The 21,583-nt window shown below is 45.7% G+C and overlaps 1 protein-coding gene across 3 annotated transcripts in view; it reads right to left on the minus strand.

The window, feature by feature from the left end:
• LOC135549649 (neurabin-1-like) overlaps window positions 1-21,583 on the minus strand; it is a 126,868-nt gene that overhangs the window by 44,047 nt on the left and 61,238 nt on the right. For all 3 annotated transcript variants that reach the window (XM_064979818.1, XM_064979817.1, XM_064979816.1), the window contains exons 5-7: window positions 16,756-16,860; window positions 9,362-9,497; window positions 534-707 (exon numbers count right to left, since the gene is read on the minus strand). In XM_064979818.1, the coding sequence (XP_064835890.1) occupies window positions 534-707; window positions 9,362-9,497; window positions 16,756-16,860 (415 nt within the window). The remainder of the gene's footprint in view (window positions 1-533; window positions 708-9,361; window positions 9,498-16,755; window positions 16,861-21,583) is intronic.

Consider the following 21,583-nt stretch of genomic DNA (forward strand, 5'->3'; position numbering starts at 1 on the left):
TCTGCTATAGTAAGAGAGAAGTGAAAAAAGAGAGGCAGTTGAGGAAAGTGAAGAGAGAGAGAGAGAGAACCCCAGTGAGAGAGTAGAGGTCTTGGGACAGTAGAGATTACATGATTTCTCACTCAATATCCAGAACACCGCAGTGCAGCTCAGGCAATTTGTTAAATGTGTCACACAAGTGTGGAGTGAGGGACAAAATGTTCTGGTGCCAGCAGTGCTAGTAAGGCGTTTCAATCAATATTACTAGCAGGTTGGGTCCTTTAAAAAGGAAAATGGGCTCTAGAAGAAAGTAACGGCCAAAAACTACATTTCAGTCATTTGTTACTCTTTGACTTTGTTGCAATCAGGAAGGAGAAAGAATTGTTGAACAAAGTTCCGGGCCACAGTATTAGTGATATTAGTGGGAGGAAAATACACAAGACGTTTCAGTTGGAACTTCTGTATTTTTTAGAGTGCTGCAATACTTAGACTAATGAAATAGACAGAAGAATAGAATAAATACAATAGACAAATGAAAGGGGTGTTCGAGTGACCTCTCTGAATGTCTGGTAGAGTTTGGTAGCGTCCAACTCTGAGGGAGAAATAATGTCATCTGTTTCCGGCAAATCGAACACCTCGATGCTCTTCTCCCCGTCACCTTCCTCATCCCCCACACCGTCCGCGGCCGGCCCCGCCTCCTCCTCCTCATCAGTGGCGTACTCCCCAGTCTGAGGACACACACACACACACACACACACACACACACACACACACACACACACACACACACACACACACACACACAACATGAGAAATGAGAACACATTCCATAACTAGTTGTACATGTCACTGGGAACACACCGTGTTATGTATCTAAAGCTCGTTGACTGTTTTCCTCTTCTCTTTCGTTGTTCTGACTTGGTCTAACTTTCATTGAGTTATCCCTTCCTATTTTAAGAAGTGCTGCCTGCCACTCCAATGTTGCATTTGACAATGAAAACGATGAATATTTTTTTACAGTGAGGACAACAAGTACACCAGTGTAAGCTTTCTCTCAGCCAAGGTTGTAAATTCAACGCTCCTTCTCAGGATGGAGGGGGAAGGCAGAGGCTCTGTAAGCTCACAATAATGCCTCCAAAACTCAACAGCACTGAGAGGATGGTTAAGTTCCTAACTGATGTTTTTCCATAACTAATTAGAGAGGTGGCTGTGTTATTATGAGGAAAGGAGAGAGAGAGAAAGAGACTTAGCGAGAGTGAGCGAGAGACCAGTTGTCCGGTCTGGGTACAGGATGACAGGGGTCCTGTCAAAGTGAGAGGGACAGGGATGATTGAGGGATGGAGAGTTGAGGAGAGGGTCAAGGTTGGGGGAGGGGGGGGGGGTAGGTAAAGCTGGGGGATAAGGTGAGGAAGAGGGATGATTGAGGGATGTGGGTTGAGGAGAGGGTCAGGGTCAGGGTTAAGGGGGTGTAGGTAAAGCTGGGGGATGAGGTAAGGTGAGGAAGGGGGATGATTGAGGGATAGGGGATGAGGAGAGGGTCAGAGTTAGGGTTACAGGGAGGTAAGTAAGGAATAGGGATGATTGTGCAGTATGTGTGGTCTAGAACACAGCCACAGCAGGATACTCTATGTGCTTCTCTTCCCTACAGCCTGGCAGCCTCACTAAGGTGATCCAGACAGACATGCTTATAAAGAGGAGTTTCGCTCTGCTGCAGCTTGCAGCAGCCTCAGATCTGGTTGCAGAGAGCCAGGCAGGGAGAGCCAAGCAGACCCAGGGCCTGCTCTACCCAGGATCGAATGACCCATCCTGGCATCCTCTCTCTGGTCCTCCTGCCAGAATCACACTGGGTGATTGACACCTCAGAGACACTGGTGCTGGAGCTTACAGAGATGGCGAGCAAACAAACATAGACACACATTATTAGAAACATCTGGTGCTTGCTTTGTCATGGTACAGCAGAAGATTTCTCTCCTGCTGCTCTCAACACATATCTGCTATAGTGCATTTATTGTGTGTGTGTGTTTACATGGCTGACGATCTGGACAGACATCTAAAGCCTAGCTGACTTACTCAGGGCTGACCAGTCAGAGATTTAACCCTGTGTGTTTTCCATGTGTGGGGGGGGGGGGTCTCTCTCTCTCTCTCGTCGAAAGTAGTGCACTATATAGGAGATAGGGTGCCATTAAGTCTTACAGTCTGACAGCACACAGTATAATAGTGATGATCCTATTTAGGTTGCCATTTTCCCTTTTGGTTTTGTGGGTACTTGTCTATGTGTAGTTGCCTGTCAGCACTTGTTTATATAGCGTCACGGTTCGGTATGTTGTTTTTATGTTAGTTTGTTCAATGTTCATTCTTATAGTAAAGAGAATGTAAGCGTACCACGCTGCGCCTTGATCTCCTCCCTACAACGGCCGTGAAAACATCAAGTTGTAGTAACTTTGTGATTTATTACAATAGCAACATTCAAATAGTTTTTAAAAGTTGTACTTTTTGGGGATCTGTATTCAAATAGTTGTAACCACCTTCAAAGTAATTATTTGTTCTCCTTGAAGAATACCCTGAACAAAAATATAAACGCAACATATAAAGTGTTGGTCCCATGTTTCATGGGCTGAAATAAAAAATCCCAGATCCATCCACCTGACAGGTGTGGCATATCAAGAAGCTGATTAAATAGCATGATCATTACATATGTGCACCTCATGCTGAGGACAATAAAAGGCTCTGTCACGCCTGCTTCCACTCCCCCTCTCTGGCACTCGAGGGCTCCAGGCTGCCCTTCTTTATGCACACCTGTCACCTTCATTACATGCATCTGCCCAATATTGGACTTACCTGGACTCCATTACTTTGTTGATTGCCCTTCTATATCTGTCTGTTCCTCAGTTGGTTCCCTGTGTCAGCATTATTGTCCTTATGTCATTTTGTTCCCCCTGTCCAGACACTGCTCTTATTTTGGTTTGATGGCCATTTTCCATTAATGTTCACTCCCTGTACTTGCTTCTGGTCTTCAGGGTGGAGCCTTATAGAATGCTGACACCACTAAAGGAAGCATCAGGGAGTTTTTGTTTTTGTTTTGGTTGGTGATGTCGGGTCTGGGTGCCGTCGCCGATGGAACCAGGGGCGCCTCAGCTAGCCCGTCGGGCTTCCACACCTTAGCTGGCTTGAGAGGTCTTCTTGTCCCGGTTGGCTCGGCAGATGCCCACCCCACGTCATCCATGCTTCAACCGGCCCATCAGGCTCCCACGCCTCAGCCGGTTCGTCAGGCTCCCACGCCTCAGCTGGTTCGTCAGGCTCCCACGCCTCAGCCGGATCGTCGGGCTCCCACGCCTCAACCGGTTCGTCAGGCTCCCACGCCTCAGCCGGATCGTCGGGCTCCCACGCCTCAACCGGTTCGTCAGGCTCCCACGCCTCAGCCGGATCGTCGGGCTCCCACGCCTCAACCGGTTCGTCAGGCTCCCACGCCTCAACCGGTTCGTCAGGCTCCCACGCCTCAGCCGGTTCGTCAGGCTCCCACGCCTCAGCCGGTTCATCAGGCTCCCATGCCTCTGCCGGCTAGTCGGGCTTCTACGCCTCAGCCAGCTGTCCAGCTCCCATGCCTTGGCCGGCCTGTCAGGCTCGCCCAGGTGGGAAGCTGGGTGACGCTCCTAGAGGGGGGTGCTGTCATGTCTGCTCCCGTTCCCCCTCTCTGGTGCTTGAGGGCGCCAGGCTGCCCTTCATTATGCACACCTGTCCCCATCATTATGCGCAGCTGCGCAATATTGGAATCACCTAGACTCCATTACTTTGTTAATTGCCCTTCTATATCTGTATGTTCCTCAGTTGGTGTCCTGTGTCAGCATTATTGTCCTTTTGTCTATTTGTTTCCCCTGTCCAGACAATGTTCTTGTTTTGCTTTGATGTCCGTTTTCCAGTAAATGTTCACTCCCTGTACTTGCTTCTCATCTCCAGCATCGATCCTTATAGTCTCAAGTTTTGAAGGAGCATGCAATTGGCATGCTGACTGCAGGAAGGTCCACCAGAGCTGTTGCCAGAGAATTTAATGTTAATTTCTCATAAGCCTCCTCCAATGTCATTTTAGAGAATTAGGCAGTACGTCCAACTGGCATCACAACCGCAGACCCCGTGTATGGTGTCGTGTGGCTGAGCGGTTTGCTGATGTCAACGTTGTGAACAGAATGACCCGTGGAGGTGGGGTTATGGTAAGGGCAGGCATAAGCTATAGACAACGAACATAATTTAATTTTATCTAAGGCAGTATAAATGCACAGAGATACAGTGACAAGATCCTGAGGTCCATTGTCGTGCCATTCATCTGCCGCCATCACCTCATGTTTCAGCATGGATCCCAAAGATCTGTACACAATTCCTGGAAGCTGAAAATGTCCCAGTTCTTCCATGGCCTGCATACATACTAGACATGTCACCCATTGAGTATGATATCGATTTCAGAGGTTGAAAAAGGAACAGAAAATAATTTCTTTGTTAGAACCATAACTTTATTTTGCTGCTCAGAACACTGGAACGGATGCAGAACATACTGGTTCTGTTCAGAACGAAACGATTGGGAAAAGTTTTTATTCCAGCCCATGCTTTACACAAAGCATAGCTAAAACTATAGCTATCCCAGGTCTGACACACACACACACACACACACACACACACACACACACACACACACACACACAAACACACACCAAGAACCTACACACCCTGATCTGTTTCACCTGTCTTTGTGATTGTCTCCTCGCCCCTCCAGGTGTCGCCCGTATTCCCCATTATCCCCTGTGTATTTATACCTGTGTTCTCTGTTTGTCTGTTGCCAGTTTGTTTTGTTTCGTCAAGAGGTTTTCCCTCTGTTCATGTCACGCGATTGTTCCTGTTTTCTAGTTTCCCGGTTTTTACCTTTTCTGCCTGCCTTGACCCTGCCTGCCATCCTGTAACTTTGCCCCACCTATCTGAATTACTGACCTCTGCCTACCCTGACCCCGAGCCTGCCTGCTGTCCTGTACCTTTGCCCCACCTATCTGGATTACTGACCCCTGTCTGCCTTGACTTGTCTTTTGTCTGCCCCTGTATGGATTAATAAACTGTTGTTAATTCGATGTTGTCTGCACCTGGGTCTCACCTGAAACGTGATACTACTTCACAACACTGCCAAATGCCATTCTAAATTCCTCTCTGATTTTCTATCTATCTAATCATGATGTGCTGGATGGCGGGGTTACATACATATATCAGACATACACAGTATATTACCATTCATATATCAGACATATACAGTATATTATCATTCATATATCAGGCACACACAGTATATTACCATACATATATCAGACATATACAGTATAGTGTGTTTACGGACATATTCAATCAATCCCTATCTCAGTCTGCTGTTCTCACATGCTTCAAGAGGGCCACCATTGTTCCTGTTCCCAAGAAAGCTAAGGTAACTGAGCTAAACGACTAGCACTCACTTCCATCATCATGAAGTGCTTTGAGAGACTAGTCAAGGACCATATCACCTCCACCCTACCTGACACCCTAAACCCACTCCAATTTGCTTACCATCCAAATAGGTCCACAGACGATGCAATCTCAACCACACTGCACACTGCCCTAACCCATCTGGACAAGAGGAATACCTATGTGAGAATGCTGTTCATCGACTACAGCTCGGCATTTAACACCATAGTACCCTCCAAGCTCGTCATCAAGCTCGAGACCCTGGGTCTCGACCCTGCCCTGTGCAACTGGGTACTGGACTTCCTGACGGGCCGCCCCCAGGTGGTGAGGGTAGGCAACAACATCTCCACCCCGCTGATCCTCAACACTGGGGCCCCACAAGGGTGCGTTCTGAGCCCTCTCCTGTACTCCCTGTTCACCCACGACTGCGTGGCCACGCACGCCTCCAACTCAATCAGCAAGTTTGCGGACGACACAACAGTGGTAGGCTTGATTACCAACAACGACGAGACGGCCTACAGGGAGGAGGTGATGGCCCTCGGAGTGTGGTGTCAGGAAAATAACCTCACATTCACACTCAATGTCAACAAAACTAAGGAGATGATTGTGGACTTCAGGAAACAGCAGAGGGAACACCCCCCTATCCACATTGATGGAACAGTAGTGGAGAGGGTAGTAAGTTTTAAGTTCCTCGGCATACACATCACAGACAAACTGAATTGGTACACCCACACAGACAGCATCGTGAAGAAGGCGCAGCAGCGCCTCTTCAACCTCAGGAGGCTGAAGAAATTCGGCTTGTCACCAAAAGCACTCACAAACTTCTACAAATGCACAATCGAGAGCATCCTGGCGGGCTGTATCACCGCCTGGTACGGCAACTGCTCCGCCCACAACCACAAGGCTCTCCAGAGGGTAGTGAGGTCTGCACAGTGCATCCCCGGGGGCAAACTACCTGCCCTCCAGGACACCTACACCACCCAATGTTATAGGAAGGCCATAAAGATCATCAAGGACAACAACCACCCGAGCCACTGCCTGTTCACCCCGCTATTATCCAGAAGGCGAGGTCAGTACAGGTGCATCAAAGCTGGGACCGAGAGACTGAAAAACAGCTTCTATCTCAAGGCCATCAGACTGTTAAACAGCAACCACTAACATTGAGTGGCTGCTGCCAACACACTGACTCAACTCTAGCCACTTTAATAATGGGAATTGATGGGAAATGATGTAAAATATATCACTAGCCACTTTAAACAATGCTACCTTATATAATGTTTACATACCCTACATTATTCATCTCATATGTATACGTATATACTGTACTCTATATCATCCACTGCATCTTTATGTAATACATGTATCACTAGCCACTTTAACTATGCCACTTTGTTTACATACTCATCTCATATGTATATACTGTACTCGATACCATCTACTGTATCTTGCCTATGCTGCTCTGTACCATCACTCATTCATATATCTTTATGTACATATTCTTTATCCCCTTACACTTGTGTATAAGACAGTAGTTTTGGAATTGTTAGTTAGATTACTTGTTGGTTATTACTGCATTGTCGGAACTAGAAGCACAAGCATTTCGCTACACTCGCATTAACATCTGCTAACCATGTGTATGTGACAAATAAAATTTGATTTGATTTGATTTATAGTACCATATACATATATCAGACATTTACAGTATATTACCATTCATATATCATACATTTACAGTATATTACCATTCATATATCATACATACACAGTATATTACCATACATATATCAGACATACACAGTATATTACCATACACATTTCATACATATATCAGATATATGCAGTATATTACCATACACATTTCATACATATATCACCAGACCTGAGCCTATAGGATGTGCATCACTCCACTTAAATACATGGTGATTAACCCGGCGTCTCTCACCTCCGCCTCTAAATGGGGCTTAAATATAGACCCTCAGCCTCGCAGCCATGGCAACGCACTACCATTATGGAAATGGTGGCTTTATTGCCTCCAGCCTCCTGACCCACTAAGGATGAGTGTATGGTAATGGACTTTAGTGTGTGCTAGAACAAACACAGGCAGGAAAACATGTTGGCAGTCCCTCAAACACAGGAAAACATGTTGGCAGTCCCTCAAACACAGGAAAACAGCCCTAGAGGCTTTTTTTTAAGTAAACAGCCACATTATTCTTGAACTATGTTTAGCAACGCCTGATTTGACATGACATAATGACTACCACAACCACGACCAAGATTGACCTGTTGTAGAAGATTGGAGTGCAGTGTGACCACACAGGTCTGTCGTTAGTATGGTGAAACATACCTGGGCCGTATGTATAAAGCTTCTCAGAGTAGGAGTGTTGATCTCAGTGGCGTGTACTCATGGATGCCAAGGGAAGCCAAGCTTCCCCCAAAAATGTACCAATAAAATAATAAAATACAAAAAAATACAAAAACATATCTTTCGTTTCTCTGTGTTTCATAATTTTCCTTCAATTCACAAGAGGCTGAATGTATCTGACTGGAGAAAGCATCTGAGTGAGCATTTATCTGATTGCTGTCTGGCCAAAAAGAGGATGATATTGCTGCTGCACGTATGATTGAATGCAAGGGGAGCCAGCGGGCAAATGTACTTCCTTGATAAAATGTTGTAAAAAGAATAATAGCCATTCAGCATTGAGCTAAACTGAGTAAGCTCAACTGTGAATGGTCCTGACGCACACAAAAAAAGTGTCAAGCCAGTTTGGATATGGCTTCACACCAATCACATCACATCAAGCCAAATGTCATTTGACAGAAAAAACTTGAATTGCTGCATCGCGTTGTGTTGTTGTCCTCCGGTGGCTAGCTAGCTAAAATTGTCCCTTTCCTAAATTAGGCATGGACGGATATATGGATTTGGACTGGTTTTACTTCATTTTCCGTACAACGATTATAACGGTGATTCTGATCCGACCATGAATTCATACCTTATGCCTCTGGCCTTAGAGGATGGAAGCTATATGTAGTAGGCTAATGTTAACTATCTGGCTAATCATTGCCCATGAAAGGAAGTTAGGCTAGCGAGCAACAAAAACTAGAACAACAAAGGCCTCCCGGGTGGAGCAGTGGTTAATTGGTATTTCTCTACAAGTGAGGTGAGTCAACATGTTTTTTTATACTTACGCACGCATAGACACACACACACAGAAATCTGAACTATGGCCAGCCACATGATATTTAGCTTACGTTGATTGGACTAAATCGTTTTTGGAATCTTTTAGTTGTCACTGTATTAGACTAAGCAGAGGTGATTAGAAGTTTAAATGGTGCTGGAATAGTGGAGGCAGCTACTGTTTTCCTTGTGACTTGCAGTAACTTTCTGTGGTTCTAAATCAATAATGTTAACTTGCTTGACCCTGCTGTAGGTAATGTAACTGCTTGTTACATGCTAAATGCTTTGTGGACTTCACCGAACAGATGTTGGTCTCCGGTTTTGTGATGAAACAAAGGTGTGGCTGAATTTCTTATTTTCTCGACCTTTGGCCTATATATTATGGTCACAAGGCATAAGAACTAACAGGTTATAGAGCAAACAACGCAATTATCACAACATATTGGTTGCAGTATGGCTTGGCTTCCCCAGTGATTTTACCCATGCACCGCTACTGGCTGATCTAGGATCAGGTCCCCCCTGTCCATATACTGTATATTCATTATAATCGAAAAGGCACTCTGAGATGCTTTGTGAATACCTGTAAGGAGAGGAGAGTACTAGTGTGTCGGTAAGTTAGACGTTGTTGTAGGTTACTAGCTCCTATGAATGAGTTAATAAAACTGTATAGGATTTGATTGGCCACACTTATAGGTGTATCAGTAGGAGGGTGAGACAGCGGGGCAGTAGGCTACCCACCTCATCGTCATCAGCGTCATACTGGGCATACTGCTGCTCCAGCAACTCTCTCTGTCTCCTCTCCTGCTCCAGAGTCTGTTGGATCAGAGCAGCCACCTCGCTCACCTGACCCGGACGCTCTCGACCAATCACAAACCTGGAAACGGACAGCAACACAGCCAATCAGTTGCATTTCACTCAAGGGGTGACTTTACAATATGCTTTGAACCACTGTGCATGTTGGTTCAACGATGAATTAGGTTTCACTTCAATATACTTTTTCCTGAGATATTTTCAGCTGAACAAAAACATGACAGAACTTCCTCCTTTTAATTTGTGGACTAGAAAAGGTGCCATTTTCCACTATGTATGTTTATTTGTTTGTGTGATTGAGGCTGTAACAGGCAGTCTGTGTGATTCGCAGGGACTCAATAGCAGGATCTGATTATAGGGGAGTGGAGGGGGGAGAGGGAGGGCGATGGGGCTTTCAGCGCTAACACAATAACATGTAGCCGTCCAGGTTGGAATGTGCACATCGGGCACTGGCACAGGCACATTGGCACAGACTCTGGGCTACAGCTGTACCAGCCGTTCTCTCACACCCTACCCTACAGATCCAAGGAGTTCCATATTGATAGACAGATAGAGAGAGAGGGAGACAGAGAGGGAGAGAGAGAGGGGGAGAGAGAAAGAAAGGGAGAGACAGAGAGGGAGAGAGAGAAAGAAAGGGGGAGAGAGAGATAGAGAGAACAAACAACCAGAACAATACCATTTCTACCTGTGTCTTCTCACCATTTCATTATTGTCTATTTCAAGCATTTCTTTTATTTATTTAACCTTTATTTAACTAGGCAAGTCAGTTAAGAACAAATTCTTATTTACAATAACGGTATAACTTATTAAGCATCTCCAATCTGAAATTTAATCTATAATTGGCTTCCTAGTTCACAACAAAGCCTACTTCACTCAAGCTGCCAAACATACCCTCGTAAAACTGACTATCCTACCGATCCTTGACTTCGGCGATGTCATTTACAAAATAGCCTGCAACACTCTACTCAGCAAATTGGATGCAGTCTATTACAGTGCCATTCGTTTTGTCACCAAAGCCCCATATACTACCCACCACTGCGGCCTGTGTGCTCTTGTTGGCTGGTCCTCGCTACATATTCGTCGCGAAACCCTCTGGCTCCAGGTCATCTATAAGTCTTTGCTAGGTAAAGCTCTGCCTTATCTCAGCTCACTAGTGACGATAACAACACCCACCCGTAGCACGGGCTCCAGCAGGTATAGCACATTGGTCATCCCCAAAGGCAACACCTCTTTGGCCGCCTTTCCTTCCAGTTCTCTGCTGCCAATGACTGGAACGAATTGTAAAAATCACTGATGTTGGAGACATATCTCCCTCACTAACTTTAAGCATCGGCTGTCAGAGCAGCTTACCGATCGCTGCAGCTGTACACAGCCTATCTGTAAATAGCCCACCCAACCAACTACCTACCTCATCCTGTATTTGTTTTTGCTTTTTTCTGTACTTTTGCACACCAGTATTTCTACTTGCACATCCTCATCTGCACATCTATCACTCCAGTGTTAATTTGCTAAATTGTAATTACTTCGTCAATATGGTCTATTTATTGCCTTACCTCCTTACTTCATTTGCACACACTGTATATATATTTTTGTATTAGGTTATTGACTGTACAATTGTTTATCCCATGTGTAACTCTGTGTTGTTGTTTTTGTCGCACTGCTTTGCTTTATCTTGACCAGGTCGCAGTTGTAAATGAGAACTTGTTCTCAACTGGACTACCTGGTAAAATAAAGGTGAAATATATATATATATATATTTTTTAAATTGTAGTGTCCTGTTAATTGTTACTCATTGAGTAGTATTATTTTTCCCATTAATATCTATCTGCGTCATCAATATATGTTTCCTTTGGCAATGCATGCGGTAACACTTTCCATGCCAATAAAGACATTTGAATTTGATAAAGGGTGAAACAGAGAGAGAGAAACAAAGAGAGGGAGAGAGAGAAATGGAGAGAGAGAGAGAGAGAGAGATATAGCGAGAGAGAGAGAGAGATAGCGAGAGAGAGAGAGAGAGAGAGAGAGAGAGAGAGAGAGAGGCAGGCTTTCTTCCCCCATGTTCCCTCTCTACCACCCAGCATACAATGATGGGGTAGGCCGTCATTGAAAATAATAATTTGTTCTTTACTGACTTGTCTAATTAAATAAAGGTTAAATATATATGTATTTTTTTAAATACCCAGTATACAGGAGGTAAAAACACATATTTTTCTGGTTTCTCTCTCGTTTACTCCAAGATGGATCCCTCTATCTCAGTGGGAGAGCATATTTGACTGTGTCTCCAATCACCCGGAGTGGGCATGCTGATTACAGAGCTAGGCTGGCTACATTCCAGAGTTAACTTTGATCTACATCTGAATTAACAACTGAGAGAAATCAGAATCAAGGAGCATGCTCCTCCATCTCTCCATCTAGCAGCTGACCTGGAAACAGTTTCCTCTTTCCCGGCAAAGCAACATGCAGGGGGGGGGGCTACCCTGCTTCTGGGAACAACAGCCATAATACCATCATGTCTTGTCCATTAGGAGCTGCTACAGTATGCTGACAAACAGACTGGGCCTGAGTCCCAAATGGCACCCTATTCCCTTCCCTATATAGCAGTGTTTCCCAATCTCGGTCCTCGGGTGCATGTTTAGTTTTTTGCCCTAACACTACACAGCTGATTCAAATGATCAAAGCTCGATGATTAGTTTAATATTTGAATCAGCTGTGTAGTGTAAGTGGCAAAAAATGAAAACGTGCACCCCTGACGGCCCAGAGGACCGAGTTTGGGAAATCCTGCTATATAATGTACTTATTTGACAAGGGCACATAGGGCTCTGATCAGAGGTAGTGCACTATATAGGGAATAAGGTGCCATTTGGGACGCACAGGGCACTGGGGTTAGGGATGTCAGGGATGTCCGCATTACATTGCCTCACAACAGATATGCCTTCACTCAATCAACCACGTGGGATGTTGTTTAATTGTGCTGTCTTTTAATATCTGGTTTATACAGTTGAAGTCGGAAGTTTACATACACTTAGGTTGGAGTCATTAAAACTTGTTTTTCAACCACTCCACAAATTTCTTGGTAACAAACTATAGTTTTGGCAAGTCGGTTAGGACATCAACAATGCAATGTACCGCACCGGGCTAAGCACGCGTACTGGGGACACCGTGCGCTCCATCGCATACCACGGTGCCTGCCTGGTCACTCTCGCAAAACACAGAACAGAAAATAAACACCACAACTCAAAAGTGAAACCAGGCTACCTAAGTATGATTCTCAATCAGAGGCAGCTGTCAATCGTTGTCCCTGATTGAGAATCATATTTAGGTAGTGTCACGCCCTGGTCGAAGTATATTGTGTTTGTCTGCATTTATTTGGTCAGGCCAGGGTGTGACATGGTTTTTTGTGGTGTGTTTTGTCTTGGGGGTGTATAGCATAGTCTATGGCTGCCTGAGGCGGTTCTCAATCAGAGTCAGGTGATTATCGTTGTCTCTGATTGGGAACCATATTTAGGCAGCCATATTCTTTGAGTATTTCGTGGGTGATTGTTCCTGTCTCTGTGTTTGTTGTCACCAGATAGGCTGTATAGGTTTTCACGTTCCGTTTGTTGTTTTTGTATTATTCATTTTTCATCGTCATTAAACATGTATCAGAAATACCACGCTGCATTTTGGTCCGCTTCTCTTCCACCAGACGAAAGCCGTTACAGAATCACCCACCACAATGGGACCAAGCGGCGTGGTAACGGGCTTGGAGTCGCAGGAGAAGCAACAGCGGCAGCAGGAGCAACAAAATCTGGACTACACAACTTGGGAGGAGATAGACAGGTGGGCGGTCGACCCAGGGAGAGTGCCGGAGCCCGCCTGGGATTCGATGGAGCAGTGTGCAGAAGGTTACGAGAGAATGAGGTTGGCGAAGCAAGCACGGCGGAACGGAAGGAAGCCCGAGAGTCAGCCCCAAAAATTTATTGGGGGGGGGGCTCAGGGAGAGTGTGGCAGAGTCAGGAGTTAGACCTGAGCCAACTCTCCCTGGTTATCGTGAGGAGCCAAGGAGGAGACCAGAACCAGAGCCAGTGTTGGAGGTGAGCGAAGCAGAGACTGTGAAGGAGTTAATGGGGAAATTGGAGGAGAGAGAGATGAGGGAGTTGCTGTGTTGGTGCTTTTTGCATGGAATTCGCCCGACGGAGCGTGTCGGGGATTTGATGGCACCTGGGTCAGCGCTCCATACTCATCCTGAGGTGCGTGTTAGTCGGCTGGTGAAGTTGGTGCCAGCCTCACGCACCAGGCCTCCTGTGCACATCCCTAGCCTTGCACGTCCTGTGCCAGCACTGCTCTCAAGATCTCCAGTACGCCTTCACGGTCTAGCCCATCCTGTGCCACCTCCACACACCAGCCCTCCGGTGGCAGCTCCCCGCACCAGGCTTCATGTGCGTGTCCTCGGCCCAGTACCACCAGTGCCAGCACCACGCATCGGGCCTACAGTGCGCCTCGCCTCTCCAGCGCTGCCAGAGCCTTCCTCCTCTCCTGCGCTGCCTGAGTCTCCCGCCTGTTCAGCGCTGCCGGAGCCTTTCTCCTCTCCTGCGCTGCCGGAGTCTCCCGCCTGTTCAGCGCTGCCCGAGCCTTCCTCCTCTCCTGCGCTGCCGGAGTCTCCCGCCTGTTCAGCGCTGCCAGAGCTGTCAGTCTGCATGGCGCAGCCAGAGCTGTCAGTCTGCACGGAGCAGCCAGAGCTGTCAGTCTGCATGGAGCAGCCAGAGCTGTCAGTCTGCATGGAGCAGCCAGAGCTGTCAGTCTGCATGGAGCAGCCAGAGCTGTCAGTCTGCATGGAGCAGCCAGAGCTGCCAGTCTGCATGGAGCAGCCAGAGCTGCCAGTCTGCATGGAGCAGCCAGAGCTGCCAGTCTGCATGGAGCAGCCAGAGCTGACAGTCTGCAAGGAGCAGCCAGTCTGCAAGGAGCTGCCAGTCTGCAAGGAGCTGCCAGTCTGCAAGGAGCCGCCAGAGCTGCCAGTCTGCAAGAAGCCGCCAGAGCTGCCAGTCTGCAAGAAGCCGCCAGAGCTGCCAGTCTGCAAGAAGCCGCCAGAGCTGTCAGTCTGCAAGAAGCCACCAGAGCTGTCAGTCTGCATGGAGCAGTCAGAGCCATCAGTCAGCATGGAGCAGCCAGATCCGTCAGTCTGCCAGGATCCGCCAGTCAGCCAGACTCTTCCAGATCTGCCAGTCAGCCAGACTCTTCCAGATCTGCCAGTCAGCCAGACTCTTCCAGATCTGCCAGTCAGCCAGGCTCTTCCAGATCTGCCAGTCAGCCAGGCTCTTCCAGATCTGCCAGTCAGCCATACTCTTCCAGATCTGCCAGTCAGCCAGACTCTTCCAGATCTGCCAGTCAGCCAGACTTGCCAGTCAACCAGACTCTTCCAGATCCGCCAGTCAACCAGACTCTTCCAGATCCGCCAGTCAACCAGACTCTTCCAGATCCGCCAGTCAGCCAGGATCTGCCAGAACCGCCAGCCAGCCAGGATCTGCCGGATCCAACTACCTGCCTGAGCTTCCTCTCAGTGCTGAGCTTCCTCTTAGTGCTGAGCTTCCTCTCAGTGCTAGGCTTCCCCTCAGTCCCGGGCTTCCCCTCAGTCCCGAGCTTCCCCTCAGTCCCGAGCTACCCCTCAGTCCCGAGCTACCCCTCAGTCCCGAGCTGCCCCTCAGTCCCGAGCTGCCCCTCAGTCCAAATGGGTCTTCCAAATTGACAAAGATCCCAAGCATACTTCCAAAGCTGTGGGAAAATACCTTAGGGACAACAAAGTCAAGGTATTGAAGTGGCCATCACAAAGCCCTGACCTCAATCCAATAGAAAATTTGTGAGCAGAACTGAAAAAGTGTGTGCGAGCAAGGAGGCCTACAAACCTGACTCAGTTACACCAGCTCTGTCAGGAGGAATGGGACGAAATTCACCCAACTTATTGTGGGAAGCTTGTGGAAAGCTACCCGAAATGTTTGACCCAAGTTAAACAATTTAAAGGCAATGCTACCAAATACTAATTGAGTGTATGTAAACTTCTGACCCACTGGGAATGTGATGAAAGAAATAAAAGCTGAAATAAATTATTCTCTTTACTATTATTCTGACATTTCATATTCTTAAAATAAAGTGGTGATCCTAACTGACCTAAACCATGGAAGTTTTACTAGTATTAAATGTCAGGAATTGTGAAAAACTGAGTTTAAATGTATTTGGCTGAAGTGTATGTAAACTTCTGACTTCAACTGTAAATTTGGTGGCAAAGATACACTTTATTTTTTTAGCCTTATGCTGGGTGACCAGTGAACTTGCACTTGTGTGGTTTCAGAGACCTGGATGACATCGTCAGTCAGGGTTAAATTTAGTTGAAATGGCGAATCTGGGGCACAGGGTGATCAAACCCAGGTAGGATAGAGAGAGAGAGAGATTTACTGGACAGGAGGAAGAAGAAAGTGAATGAAAAAGGTGCGATAGAGAGGATAGAAGAGAAGAGGAAAGAATAGCAGAATAGCAGTGTTTAATATCACGTTGTCTTATAGCCAGCCAAATCTCTTTGCTGCTGTTGTCCATACTTCAATCAATATTTGCCCATCAAACAGCCATGTGTTCATGGGAACAATATGCTGCAATAAAGTTTAACATGTCCTTCCTCTCCAGCCCTCAGACCCTGAGCACCAATCACACCAGTAAGTAGATACGGCTTCTCCTCTGACCATGTCTGTGTCTCTTCCATGCTGTGCTCCTATATTGACTGTTCTGCTCTGTAGAGTGGAGGCCTGCTGTCCACTGCTACTCTCTTACAATGATACATTTCCATACTATTGATATTATGCTAATGAATGCATGAATGGGTGTCTGCCAAAACAGTTTTCACATGCAGGCTATGTTGTGTGTTCGTGTAGCGGTTTTGGTGGTCTGCAGTTTGAAAACATTAACAGTAAATTGGTTTAAGTTTAAAGCAAGCCTTTATTCATATTAAAAATCTGATTTATTGATTTCTCCATGTGGTCTGTATTAAAGGGAACTTCATTTAATAGAAGAGGCTTTTATTCAATATCGGTACACAATCTCTACTTAAAATATCAAATCCACGCGAAAGGACAACCCATGCATTATTTCTCATGTGCAGAAAGGTTGACTATCTGGCAGACTACTATATAAAGTGTAGCAGTACACATTGAGTTATCCCCCCTAACAATGCCGTTTTAACTAAACAGACCATGGCTGATGCCCATGACGGCTATGGTTTATGCCACTTTATGGTACTGTGGACTCATCTGTATAAATAAATGAAAATAAAATGTCACGGATGTGGCAGTTGATCTTACCTAACCACTCCCTGGGTGTTCCTCAGGACGGAGGCAGCGAAGCTCTGTGTCACCCCCACCAGACTGGTGCCGTCCACCTCCACGATCTGGTCGTTCACCTTGATCCTAAGACACAACATATTGTGGTCACAGACAGGTCACACACAGGTAAGAGATACAGGTTACTGTAGGATATACTGAGCTGTGGCTTGGCTGGTCGAGTGGTAAAGCCGTAGCCTCTGGTACACATGTCTGCGGCATAGGTTTGAATCAGGCCAACTACTTGTCATTCTCTCTCTATCTGTTATGTTCTATGGAGAATAAAATGTATATGATAACAAGCCGAAGAACATCATCCCGACTGTGGGTTGGCAGCATCATGTTTTTGGGGTGCTTTGCTGCAGGAGGGACTAGTACACTTCATAAAATAAATGGCACCATGAGGAAGGAAAATGATGTGGTTATATTGAAGCAACATCTCAAGACATCAGTCAGGAAGTTAAAGCTTGGTCGCAAATGGGTCTTCCAAATTGACAATGATCCCAAGCATACTTCCAAATTTGGCTATCACAAAGCCCTGACCTCATTCCTATAGACAATTTGTGGACAGAACTGAAAAAGTGTGTGCGAGCAAGGAGGCCGACAAACCTGACTCAGTTACACCAGCTCTGTCAGGAGGAATGGGCCAAAAGACACTAACGTACTTGTCTTCTTGCTCAGTTGTGCACCCGGGCCTCCCACTCCTCTTTCTATTCTGGTTTGGGCCAGTTTGTGCTGTTCTGTGAAGGGAGTAGTACATAGCACTGTACAAGAACTTCAGTTTCTTGGCAATTTCTCACATGGAATAGCCTTCAGTTCTCAGAACAAGAATAGACTGACAAGTTTCAGAAGAAAGTGATTTTCTTCTGGCCATTTTGATCCTGTAATCGAACCCACAAATGCTGATGTTCCAGACACTCAACTAGTCTAAAGAAGGCCCGTTTTATTGCTTATTTAATCAGAAAAACAGTTTTCAGCTGTGCTAACATAATTGCAAAAAGGGTTTTCTAATGATCAATTTGCCTTTAAAAATTATAAACTTGGATCAGCTAACACAACGTGCCATTGGAACACAGGAATGATGATTGATGATAATGGGCCTCTGTGCGCCTATGTAGATATTCCATAACAAATCGGCCGTTTCCAGATATAATAGTCATTTACAACATTAGCAATGTTTATACTGTATTTTTGATCAATTTGATGTTATTTCAATGGACAAAAAATAGCTTTTCTTTCAAAAACAAGGACATTTCTAAGTGACCCCAAACCTTTGAACGGTAGTGTATATACATATATAAAATGATCCACTGTGCAGTAGTAGACTATGCACTGATGTGGTGCTTTGCAGAGTGATACAAAAAAAGTCAATGTTGAGTAAGGGATGCTTAGAAAATATCTAATCAAAGTCAGATTTCATAATCTGCTTTTGAAAATGTATTATCACATGATCTGAGCTGATTGTTCAGTGGTGCAAAATGGTGCAATAGCTAATTATCAAACTACTGAATGTAGTACAGCTAGACATGTCTTGAAGCAACCATTCTCCATTACAAGAGTGGAGCAGCACTATTGCCGAACAGACAGAAAGCATTACATTCACACTGTGGGGTTAGCTTGGACATGACAGGATGTGTAGCTATCGCTGCTTGATAGCGCCCAGGGCTTGTGAGCCAACACCAATTTGGTCAACAGAGGAAACAAGGTTATTAGAATGTTTGTATCACCAAATGGCACCCTATTCCCTATTTAGTGCACTACATTTGACCAGGGCCCATAGAGAACACTGTGCCATTTGGGACGCAGTCACAGCCTGTGACAAGGCTGTTGTGGTGACAGTTCTTTAACAAAACAATAATGAATAGGCTGCCTATTTTAAAATTCCATTTTGATTTAATAATTAAAATATAATAATTCATTTAGATAATATTAGCGTGAAAGTCCAGGGCACTTTTCTATTCATAGATCGTCTATGGTCGCAATAACATTATAATACCCATGTAACAAAGCATCAATACAGTGGATGTCCAAGCTATTCTGAGAATTTAAACGTACCCTTAAAACGTGTCAAACCTAACACTGTCTGACCTAACAGCAGTTTACAGTCTGAATCACTGTGGTATCACATCCACAACTCAGTGGACAAACACAGATATGATTACTGACATACTGTATAGTGTCGGGACAGCCAGACTGAATGCAAACCACTTAAGACAGACAGACAGAATACAAACCACCTAACACAGACAGACAGACAAACCATCAGCATTGCAACACTGTCAACCACTTCACGTAACATTGAGTGGTTGCATATGACACTTTTAAGGGCTTTTCTTTCATACAGGGCCTAGGACAACAGTAATTATCAAAGCCCGGACACGGTTGTGGCCAATTCCATTTCAATTCAGTCATAAATACGTTTACTTTTCTGAATTGACTGAATTTAAATGGAATTGATCCTGACTCTGACCCCGGCGGAGAAGACATTGGCTCCCCAGACAGACCTCTGTCGGCTGAAGCAGTGCCTTCCTGTCAGAGCGAGACCAGACTATTAAGCACCGTGCATGCATGCACGCACGCAAGCACACACACACACACACACACACACACACACATACACCTACCAGACGTGCTAAATGACTTCTATGCTTGCTTCGAGGCAAGCAACATGGAACCATGCATGAGAGCACCAGCTGTTCTGGACGACTGTGTGATCACTCTCTCTGCAGCCGGTATGAGGAAGATCTTTAAACAGGTCAACATTCACAAGGCCGCAGGGCCAGACGGATTACCAGGATGTGTCCTCAGCGCACACACTGACCAGCTGGCAAGTGTCTTCACTGATATTTTGAACCTCTCCCTGGCCCAGTCTGTAATACCTACATGTTTTAAGCAGACCACCATAGTCCCTGTGCCCAAGAAAGCCAAGGTCACCTGTCAAAATGACTATCGCTCCATAGCACTCATATCTGTAGCCATGAAATGCTTTGAAAAGCTGATCATGGCTTACATCAACTCCATCCCAGACACACTGGACCCAATCCAATTTACATACCGCCCCAATAGATCCACAGGTGATGCAATCTCTAATGCACTCAACACTGCCCTTTCTAACCTGGACAAGAGGAACACCAATGTGAGAATGCTGTTCACTTACTAAAGCTCAGCATTCAACACCATAGTGCCCTCCAAGCGCATCACTGAGCTAAGGATCCTGAGACTGAACACCTCCCTCTGCAACTGGATCCTGGATTCCCTGACGGCCGCCCCCAGGTGGTGAGGGTTGGCAACAAGACATCCGCCACGCTGACCCTCAACATGGGGGCCCCTCAAGGGTGCGTGCTTAGTCCCCTCCTGTACTCCCTGTTCACCCACAATTGCGTGGCCACGCACGACTCCAACACCATCATTAAGTTTGCTGACATCACAACAGTGGTAGGCCTGATCACCGATGACGGTGAGACAGCCTATAGGGAGGTCAGAGACCTGGCAGTCTGGTGCCAGGACAACAACATCTTCCTCAAAGTCAGAAAGACAAAAATAACTGATTGTGGACTACAGGAAACAGAGGGCCGAGCATGCCCCCATTCACATCAACCAGGTTGTAGTGGAGCAGGTCGAGAGCTTCAAGTTCCTCGTGTTCACATCACTAAGGATCTATCATGGTCCACACACACCAACGCAGTCATGAAGAGGGCACAGCAATGCCTCTTCCCCATAGGAGGCTGAAAAGATTTGGCATGGGGCCTCAGATCCTCAAAAAGATATACAGCTACACCATTGAGAACATCTTGACTGGCTGTATCACTGCTTGGTATGACAACTGCTTGGCATCCGACTGCAAGGCACTACAGAGGGTAGTGCCATCCAGGACTACTATACCCGGCGGTAGCCAGCCACCCAAGTCATAGACTGTTTTCTCTGCTACCGCATGGTAAGCGGTACCAATGCCTCAAGTCTGGAACCAACAGGACCCTGAACAGATTCTACCACCAAGCCAGAGTTGGGGGTAGAAGTAAAATAGTTAAATAGTTAACCAATATCTACCCGTACTATCTGCATTGACTCTTTTCGCATAAACCTTTTGACTCAACACATTCGCTGCTGTTACTGTTTATTATTTATCCTGTTGCTTAGTAAATTTATTCCAAGTTATATGTACATATCTACCTCATTTCCTCATACCCCAGCACATCAAACCAGTACTGGTTCCCTGTGTATATAGCCATGTTATTGTTACTCATTGTGTATTCGTTGTTACTTTTATTATTACATGTTATTTCTCTCTGCATTGTTAGGAAGGGCCCCGTAAGTAAGCATTTCACTGTTAGTCTACACCTGTTGTTTACAAAGTACGTGACAAATACAATTTGATTTGATTTATTGATTTGATTTGACACACATACACAGGTCTCACTGTCTGACATTAAATCTCTCACTAAGACCACTTCCGATTAACCCTCAGATTTAAGCGAGGTGTGGGGTGAGACAGAGGCTCAGTGGAAGATGATGCAGAGGGGTTTGCTCTCTCTCCCTGTGTCTGCATGCGTCCGTGTATGTGTGACTGTGATACCTGATCTCTGTGTTGAGTGATTCCTCACGAAACCCAGACAAAACAATAACATGATTTGGGGGATTTTCACCAAATGTAATCCATAGAATAGTCCTTTGGAGGAAGGATTGTGGAAATATTTGAGTATCTAAAAGTATAGTTGAGAAATAATTGGTCAAAGTTGGCATATTTAGGACATTTTGGCCTTACCCAGTCCTCCTTTAAGACTCCATAGTGTTTCATCTGTAGATGCTACAA

The sequence above is a fragment of the Oncorhynchus masou genome, chromosome 12 (assembly GCF_036934945.1).
Source record: "Oncorhynchus masou masou isolate Uvic2021 chromosome 12, UVic_Omas_1.1, whole genome shotgun sequence".
Lineage (NCBI taxonomy): Eukaryota > Metazoa > Chordata > Actinopteri > Salmoniformes > Salmonidae > Oncorhynchus > Oncorhynchus masou.